Source organism: Branchiostoma floridae, chromosome 9 (assembly GCF_000003815.2).
Source record: "Branchiostoma floridae strain S238N-H82 chromosome 9, Bfl_VNyyK, whole genome shotgun sequence".
Classification (NCBI taxonomy): Eukaryota; Metazoa; Chordata; class Leptocardii; order Amphioxiformes; family Branchiostomatidae; genus Branchiostoma; species Branchiostoma floridae.
Genome location: NC_049987.1, coordinates 13,707,075 through 13,716,848, shown reverse-complemented (window position 1 = coordinate 13,716,848; position 9,774 = coordinate 13,707,075). Strand labels below are relative to the sequence as shown.

At 43.4% G+C, this 9,774-nt stretch overlaps 1 protein-coding gene and 1 non-coding gene across 3 annotated transcripts in view; both read right to left on the bottom strand.

The window, feature by feature from the left end:
- Nucleotides 1-3,639: 3,639 nt before the first annotated feature.
- On the bottom strand, nucleotides 3,640-3,767 carry LOC118423699. The gene has a single exon (XR_004832097.1). It is a non-coding gene; the product is annotated as a U11 spliceosomal RNA (small nuclear RNA).
- A 1,461-nt stretch (nucleotides 3,768-5,228) lies between these two features.
- LOC118423397 (trichohyalin-like) overlaps nucleotides 5,229-9,774 on the bottom strand; it is a 13,568-nt gene continuing 9,022 nt past the window's right edge. For both annotated transcript variants that reach the window (XM_035831531.1, XM_035831532.1), the window contains exons 2-3: nucleotides 7,021-9,519; nucleotides 5,229-6,018 (exon numbers count right to left, since the gene is read on the bottom strand). In XM_035831531.1, the coding sequence (XP_035687424.1) occupies nucleotides 5,269-6,018; nucleotides 7,021-8,787 (2,517 nt within the window). In that variant the 5' untranslated portion in view covers nucleotides 8,788-9,519 and the 3' untranslated portion in view covers nucleotides 5,229-5,268. The remainder of the gene's footprint in view (nucleotides 6,019-7,020; nucleotides 9,520-9,774) is intronic.

Sequence of the window (9,774 nt, the reverse complement as noted above, 5' to 3'; positions counted from 1 at the left end):
CTGTGTGGCTACTTCTGTACGCCTTATACCCCCCTCACAATAGGCGCGATTCGATCGGAAGACTAGTTTACGAACTCTGAATGACATTTTCGTGAGTAAGACGTCCGGTATTCTCACGATCATCTTGCGATTTTTACGGATCGCCGGCAGTTTTCAGGAGTCTTACGACGGTCGCGGTGCAGCGAAACATGTTCTTAACATATGCGACTAGTCGAAGGAAATCTCCAAAATCGCACAGCTCGTTACCGAGTCGCAGATTGTGCGTACGAATCGTGCGTACCTTGCAAGGGTATCGGTCAATAGTCTTGCGTCAATCCAACGATTGAAGACCGATAGGCGAGCAAAGACATAGTTATTAATCATCGAGCGCAAATCGGATGGCGAACGCCCGTCAGTTGGGCAACGTTCGGGCGACGTTCGCCCGACTTCCGTTTGTTTACAAATATTGAATTTCTGGGAATGTGAGGGTAATTCTAACATTGTGGCCGCTGTGGCAGTATGTAGGGTGGCTTTGTGATACACTTTCTTTTCTTGCGTCATTTCTATTATGCCCGCGCATTCCATTCATTGGTTAAAAAGATTCCGACAACAAAATAAGCAACATTTATTGATCTCTTCCCTTTTTTGAGGAACGTTTTATGTTACCTTGTCCGCGTGCAAGAGGTCATGGGAGGTTTATTATCATAGATTTATTCACCGTCGATCTCACGAGCCTCGCGTATATGTGAGGGGGACAGTTTTGAGGCGAAATATACGCAAGACCATCTTAAGATCTTAAAATCAGCCGACCTTTTTGCGATCGCGAAGAACGTCCGAAGATCGTATATAATGTGAGGGGGGTATTAAAAAGACTTGATAAAGCTTAAGAATAGCTATAAAATCATGCGTCGAATGGGCATAGCATTTGCCACGCTACGTACAGCAGAAATGGTGCTTTCCACAAATAACAGTTTGGCTCTTGCTATATGAAAATTGTAAATTGATACCGAACGTGGTACAGGGATACTAACACGTTAGTAGTGTAAAACCCTAGTGTAAATAAGACTATTCAACACTGGCGTATGTGGAAAACCACGTCTGAACCAAATCCTGTGTCCAATTGAAACACTGTCAACAAACAGATGTCAAAAACAGGATTCCCAAAATCACCGCCGTGTCCTGCCCTGACCCGAACTCTGACTGTACGTTCGTACAAAACATGGTTGGTGTGACCTGTCACATGGGCCATCCTTCCGGCGGGGTTCTCCGTTAGGCTTCTAAGTTTAGTGCTGATGGTATAGTGTCAATCATGCACAGGTCAATGTAAACATCAAGATGGATGGAGGGGGTCATAAAGTCAAAACAACGTGGCAGTCTTCGCAAATATTAGAGAGACGTTTTGCCAAATATACTTTATAATCTAGCGTAATGTCAAATGTACTCTTAACCATATCAAAGAAAATGGTGCTTACGTCGATAATCTAATTTAAATGTAACGTTAACGGATACATTTTCATTTTTGATGTGATTTGACGATCCTTGTGTAAGAATAGAAACATAAGTCAAACTTTGACACGAAGTTGACTCTACTTAGTTAGCTTAGTACAACACTTTTGCGTACTATTTTGATTCTTGTATTGTTGCGTATACTTTCCTATCTATGTTTGTCTATTTGTTTAATCATACGATTGACATGTTTCTATCCATTCCAGGCATGAATGTGTACAATAAAAGTTTTCCATTCGTCAATATTGTTCCGTCAAAAAGCATGATTATTAACGCATAACGAATAGTCAACATGTACTTTTGCCCGTGTTGGATTTACAGTGACAGGTACTCAAGTCTTTAAAGTGTAAGGTGAAGTTCAAATGCTTCTTCGCACTATCCTTGTGTATACTTGCCAAGTTTTGGTAACGTTGACTGTTGTATACAAAACCAGAGTCCGGAGAGTGGAAAGTTTAAACACGAATTCCTCGCCATTTCGTGTGTACACAGCCATGTTTGTATGGGATACTTGTACCATGTACAGTGCATAAACCGCCTGACTGAAATTCCGTGAATAGGCGTGAGTCGCGTGACATAACATTCACGGTCTGGTGTTCGCAGCGAGAGCGATTGTACATGCACTTCTGATAATAACCGCAAGGTGTCGTCAATAACATGGACTGTCAAAGTGACTATTTATCACGGATTGACAAGTGATCTCGATCATTTGGGGATGTTGAAAAGCGACAAAGATAGAGAATGAAACGTATAATAAACGAGTCGTTGGTATGTTGTAGTTTATGCCTCAGCCTTTGTCTTATACGAAAGTGCACGATTCAGGAGCGCTGGTATTGCGGCGTGTCATAATATTCTACGAAATGACAACTGGTACCACGTACATGCAACAGGACGTTGTGTGCGCAATTATCAATTATGTGTACACGTTTGATTGACGTGAGTGGTCTGTTGTTGGAGTAACATATCCGGGCCTTCCAAGAAGAAGACCAGAAGGCAACATATGCAAATTGATTTGCAGAGAATTCATTCAATTTCTTGAGGCCAATTCAATTTTCGTAAAAGCCCCTGTGGCAGTAAACAATCTTTGTCATCGACCCAAGTATATTCTAAGAATGGACCAGGTAGTATTGCTGGGGGAGGGGCGGGTGTCATCCGTGGAGAAATTGGAATCTCTTGTTTCTTTGATTGGTTATGTTTCACCTGTTACCCTAATCTTATCCATCCTTCCTTGTTTTTCCAAGTCACACACCAATGCCGTCACCAAGAGGAATCTCTTTCAACCTCCCTGGTGTGAGGTGAGGTCACACATTGTGTGTGTGTGTGTGTGTGTGTGTGTGTGTGTGTGTGTGTGTGTGTGTGTGCGTGCGTGCGTGCGAGCATGTGTGTATGAGTGTGTTTTAGTTTTAGTGTCTGTGTGTGCATGTGTGTGCATGTGTGTGTGTGTGCGTGCATGCGTGCGCGTGTTTGAAACTGTAGATCTTTAGCAGGTTTTAATCTGTACACACCACACAGTAGCATGGCACGCATATATTTTGAACCAGTACACTGTTAGCGTTCACCCATAAAAAATGTACAGCCAACTAGCTATAGTATTGGATATCTACATGTGAGTTTTACTCTGAAATGCATCCTCTTTGACTGTGACTCACCTGTATGTTGTAACCTGTGACATGTAAACGATAGGGCCTTCTGAGAAAAATAGAGGTTCTTCCTGTAGCTTCATGAAGTTCATGCCTTTCTCACGTGGCGGCCATGATAGATCTAAAACGAGTTCAATGAGGCAAACAAAGACCTTCCATCCTAATTAGTAGTTCAACCAATGATAGCAAGGGGATTAGAAAATCGACCAATAAGGGAATGTCTGCATGTCCGTCAAGTATTTGCATGCATTATTATTTATTTGCATCTCTTCCTTAAGAGATTCAGTCTATGTTACTCTAAATTGCCCTATTTGTCGGTGTATAACACTAGTTATAATATTCATTATTTGATTTTGTATTGTGAAAATTTTGGTGATTTGGGGAAAAAGTAAATGGAAGTTGATTTTAGAAATAAGTTTTGTCTGTTTGCCTCATTGACCTCGTCTTCCATCATTGACGTCTATCATGGCCGCCGCGTGAGAATGGCGTATTCTGGTCCATTTTCTTTGATTTAAACGTGGGCGTCGGTGCTAGTGGCAACCAACAGCCTCAGTCCCCAAATATTATGCATCCGAAATCCCTGGATGGCGATTCCGCCCAGGCCGCAAAGCAGCCTGAGTACCAGTGACGGTAAATGCCCTTTTTATCGATCAGTTACCCGGAGGGGGTGCGACCTAAATGCCAAATATTGGCGTTTGTGGTTATATTTGGCAACATAAATTGTCTTGTTTAAAATATTGACACAATTTCCCAAATATTCTTCAAAAATATATTTGATGTTTTAATTAATGATTTATCAACAAATACTTTTGATTGCCTTTAAAGTATTCTTAATGAAAATAGCAACTTTATAAAAAGTGACATAGATTATGTTAATAAGGTTTAGGAGGTGCGTCCTTTTGACAGCGACCTCTAGCGATTATAGTATGATAAGCAGGAGAACAGGTGTTCGCGGTAAAGAACGAGAATATGTGTGAGTGGGCTTGAACTCTCAGTAAGAGATATAGGGGAAGAAAAGGTTACGATATTTGAATAAACATTGATTGATGTCAAATATTATTTCAGAAAAGTTGATCAGATTTCGTGAAATGGAAGAGGGACCTAATTGCTGTGATTTTGACCAAAGCGCAGTGATTTTGAAGTTTGGCTCGTACTTTTGCAATTGGCTAGTCGCTTTGAAATTGGTATTGAGCAGTTTGTGTTGACAATCTTTGCTATGTATGTTTGGGTGGGCATATTCATGTTGACAAACAAAATAACCAACGAAAGCGTGTAACAGACGATCCTTATTTATTGAAATTCATCTTCGTCGTCATGCAAGATCAGATCTGCACGTGACACAGACAAAAAGTTCTCTCATAACAGATTTTGGCCCCTTTCACTTCAAACGGAAGTGACGTCATATGGCTTTAACCGAATTAAACGTTTGACACAAATGGCTATTAAAACAGTACATTGTTTACAGTTAAAAACTTAAACATCTCACATGTTTATAACGTACAAAGACACTTAAGCAGCAATAACACATTCGTACGTACTTGAAGACAGTACATTTTAGCAGCATATTCGTGCATTTTGGGCTATTCCATAAAGCAACCTCAGAGGCGTCGATGTTCAGACATGACTGGACAATAGCGCTCCTACCGAATAGCTAATTTACTGCAGGAATTAACAGGTGGCATGACGAAACATCTCTAGTATTGCCTCCGTCGGTCAATATTGACGGAATAAAAGCTTTGCACTTATGTCTATATTGTGGAGATTAGAGAATGTGTTCCTATAGTGGAATTTCTGTTATGTATCTTAGGAGTCAACCATGTATTTTCTGAATTTTAGGGTTTTGATATTGCGAAACGTTCGAATTGTTGAATCTATCTATCTCACGTGCATGTGTTCAGTTGACCAATGCTACGCCATCCAGTCGTGTCACCCCTCCTGAAGCTTACAATGGAATAGCCCTAAGTGCACATTATGTATGTACATTTATGTATGATATCCTAATGTTGTCTAACATAGACTTTTCTAAACTTATTTTACTTTACGTCTGAATGATTTCCACGTATGTTTTAGTGTCCAACGGAACAGGATACTTTAGTTACAATATGTAAGATTTCCACGTTGATAACCGAATGTCTTTCTTTAGCGACTACTTCGTTGTTTTCGTAGGAACCGGCTTCGCTCCCCCTCCGGACGGTCTCAGAAAAGTGTTTCTTCTCATTGGGATCGGTTTGGGTTGTGAAGAAGCGCCGTACCCTCCATACCCGCCGGGCCCGGGGATGCTAGCTGACGCGGGCCCTGCCATGCTAGCCGGCGGGCGCGATATCGTGGGTCCGCTGGCGCTGGCGGGAGCCGAGGCGGGCGCGGCGGACGCTGCTGCCGCCGACATCGGACTGGAAGCCGGCATGCCAGCCGGCATCATGTACGGATTCGTGATCTTCGATTTCGGAGGTTCTGTGTATGCTTGTGGAGTCTGTGTACGATACGACACTGATGACGACATAGTTTTATTATTAGACCACGCCGACTTCGGTGTGTTGTTAGGATGTGCTGTCGGCGGTCTATTCGCTGGTTTGAACGGCGGAGCTGTCTTTGGTTTAGGCGGCGGCGGTTTCGCCGGTTCTTTCGCAGGTTTAGCCTCCTCTGGCTGCGAACCCTGTTTCATCCTCTTGGTCCTCTCTTCCTCCATCTTCTTCTCATAGTACCGTAGTTTCCGCTTAACAAGTTCGTAGTCGCGCCGTTCCTTCTCCTTCTCCTGCTCGGTCTGACGTCTCAGGTCCTCCGACTGCTTCAGCTGCTCCTGCAGGTCCTCTATGTCAAGGTGAGCCTGTTCAAGGTCACGTTCTAACTCCTCCTTCTCCTCGTCCACACTATCTTCATCGTTGTCGGGGCTGTCCGTCTGGAAAGAAACAAAACAAATTGTGAAGTTCATTGTCAATATAGAAATCACTGAAAAAAAAGAACACTGACCCCATTCGAGACCCTTTTCATGACACTATTCATCGTTTTCTAAATAGATTGAGAAACATTATATGCACTACCCAGCAAATCCGCTAGATGACAGTTTGCAGTTTGTCTTTTGTGTGGCAGAAGTACAGAGCTAGCCATCGTAAAAAATTGAAACAACATCTGCTGACAAGGAAAATATAATGGTAACAGCAAAAACAGTGATACAAATAGAAATATAAACACCATTATGATAACGAATCCTCGCATACAAAATGATGACATATGAAACTTGCTCTCATAATATAACATTTTCAATAGACCACCCATGGTTAGCCCAAAATAACAGTGAAACCCTGTGTTTATAAACACACTGCAGGTGAAAGGGCGCATGGTGCCAATGAAACATTGTCGGTGAGCAGAGGCGGGATTAAAAAAGGGGGTAACATGTTTGTTTGCGTTGTTTGTTGTAGAGGATCCTCTAAAATCCTTAAAGAATTTCACAGAGAAGATAGGAAAGGGCAGAAGGCAAGATGGGATGCCTTTTCTATCTTCACCCCTGGCCCATATCTTAATAGAACAGTCCTTCCTCGGTGGTCTCCTGTCTACATATCATGTCGTAGACTAACAACGTTAATGGCAGGAATCCAAGGGGTCAAGTGGTGTCATGGCGACATGTTTAGAATAGAAAGTACATGTGTATAAACATTTTTCTTTGGTCAAACGTGCTTGAAAGTACTAGCTTTGCCTTTTAAAAAGATAACACAGTTTTCTTCTTCTCAGCTGATATTCATTGTGGTCCCACTGTTTAGATACAATAATCTGCGGGGTGTGACTATATACTTCGAATTGACAGACAGAGAAGAAATGTCATATTGTTAGTCTGTACTTTGATGATGACAATTGAAATAACGATCAAAATATAGATATAGGGAAAGGCTGAAACAGACATTACCTGTACTTCTTTGTTCCTGGTATCCCGTTCTCTCTTCAGAGAGGCAATCCGTGATTTCAGTTTCTTAGTGTCATCTTTCAAGTCTTCAATCGCCTTCTTGTCCTTGTCTATCTTCGCGTCCGCCTTGGCTAGCTCTTTCTTGGAAGCATCATAATACTTGGTGAGTTTCTTAACCAGCTCTTCAAGTTCTTTGGCTCGATCCTTGGCTTTGTCTGCGGCAGCTCGGCTAGAGTCACTTTGCTCGATTTTCTTGTCTAGGACCGACAGTGCGCGGTCTCTGGCCTTCTCTGCTTTGTCTCTTTCTATTCTCAATTTTTCTCGCTCTTTCATGGCTTGTCTCATCTTCAGCTGCGCATGTGCCACCGCGATATCCCTCAGCTCACACTCCAAGTCTTGGTCTGTCTGTGTTCGCGCGTCTCTTCTACGAATCGTGCGGTCTCTCTGCGCCTTCAAGTCCGCGATGATCTTCTCTTGCTTCTTGATCTCCTTCTTGAGTTGAGTCATTGTCCGTTCGTCTTTTTGTACCATAGATTCCACCTTAGATTTCTCCTTCTTTGCCGACTCGTACCTCTGTTCTATTTCTCTCTTGGTTTCTCTCAGTTCTGAGTTCTTCTCCTTCGCTCTGAATTCCTCCAACGCGAGTCTGTCCTTTTCCTTTCCCACTGTTTCTCTTTCCCTGATAATTTTCCTGTAGTCATCCCTGTACATGTCCCGTTCTTGGGTCAGCTTTGTGACCTGTTCTTTGAATTTATCCCTGTCCTTCGCCAAGCCTTTAACATTTTCCTTAAAGCGAGAGATCTCTGTGTTAAGCTTACCCGTCTCCTCCTTGAAACCGTCCCTTTCCACCAAGAGCTTCTCGCTTTCCTCCTTGAATTCGTCCCTTTCTTTTGTCAACTTCTCAGATTCCGTTTTGAATTTGTTCCTTTCTTCTTCGAGCACTCGGGCTTGTGAGCTGTATTTCTCCACCTCTCCTGCAAGTCGGATGCCGTCCTCCTTGTATTTCTCCTTCTCCTCCGCCAGTCGGATAGATTCTTCCTTAAACCGGTCTCTGTCCTTCGTCAACTCTTCCGTCTGCTCTTTGTATTTGTCTCTCTCCTTGGTCATTTTGCTGCCTTCTTCTCGGTACTTATTTCTCTCTTCTTCCAAGGTGTCGCGAGTTTCTTTCAACTCGTCTATCTCGCCACCGAGGGCGATGCCTTGCAGTTCATACTTATCCCTCTCATGTGTCAGTTTCTCCGATTCCTTCTTAAACACTTCTATCTCCTTGCTCAGATCGCTACACTCGCGTTTGAACTTCTCTTTCTCTTCCGTTAGGGTGCCGTACACTTGGTGAAATTTCTCCACTTCTTCTAGCAGCTTCCTTATGTAGCTGTCCGTCTTCTCAGACAGTTGTAAGGAAAGTTCGATGTACTTACCACTCGTCGAGGTCACGCGTTGCGTTCTCGAAATAAACTTGTCCTTCTTTTCGTTCAAAATCTTGGAGTACTCGAAGTACAAGTCGCGCTCCTCCTCGAATTGCTTCTTCTCCGCCAAGGCCTGGTAGTATCCTTGTCTAAGACGTTCATTTTCCCTCTCGGACTCCTTGAGATCCTTGTAAGACGCCTCCAACTCCTCGGCGCTCTCTCTGGAGTCTTGGTAGAGCTGCATAAGGTGCTTCTCACTGGCCTTAATCTCGTTATACATCTTATTGTTGTTCGCCAAGACCTGGCGGGTTTGTTTGATTATTTGGTCCGTGGCCGCCATTCTCATCACCATGGGAGTTGCCATGAATACAATTCGTTTTTCTACATGTCACAAAGGGTTGGAAATTACTGGGCGGCGCCCTGGAGATTAGCACGCCGTGAGCATTGTCAGTCAGGTCCGGGGCTTTCTCACGGGGAGCCTCGCGCGCGTTGTTCCACAGTGCGGTGTCGTGTTCTGACTTCCGTCAGAGTAAATGGCACGGACTAACCTGATTTACTCCGCCATTCACACACCGTGTATGCATACACTTCAACAACAGAACCTCCTGGGGTGCGAGGCAGTGTCTTGAGTCGTTGGGCACGTCTTCAAGCGTGTCTTAAGCTCAGTGTCAAGGTCATACCAAAGGTCATAGCAACATTTCTTCATCTACCGTTCACCTTGCAATGTTGTGGTTTTGTAGGCGTGAAACTGCACTGTAGAAACTCACCGAATGTTAATCCAATCCAATAACGGGGTCGGATGCTTTGTTGCTATAGAAACGGAGATGAGCTTTTTTCCACGGTAATCAGAGTGAAATCTCACTACAATGACCTGTCCAGACTGTTCCGTTTCCAGCCTTTTAGCCCTCTGTCTTCCATGGACTTTGAAAGATCGAAAATCTGCCGGTCCGAAGTCGAGTCACGCGCTGACGTCATGACATGGCCTCCCTCACCTGTTGTACTCGCAGATGTCCCCTTTCTCGGTTTGTTTGTTTGTTTACCTCAAGCCGTCGGTAAACAAGGCCTTTGTCCTGAGCTGAGAGCCCGTTCGTTACGCCTGTTGGATGTAAAAAGATTGGCAAAAGTTTAGCCCTTCAAAGTGTCAAAGCCTTTGGAATGTCAGGAATGATACTGTCGTCTGTACACAACATGTAGTGTGATGTACTGGTACAACTGTCTAAAGAGTTGGAAAGGTCAAAAATCGAGAGCTGGAAATACGCTAATATAAAGGCATGGCACCTGAATGGCTTCGTTTGTTTTTATATTTTGCAGGAATTGTATTAAATTATGTACACTGTCTCATAGAGGAGGA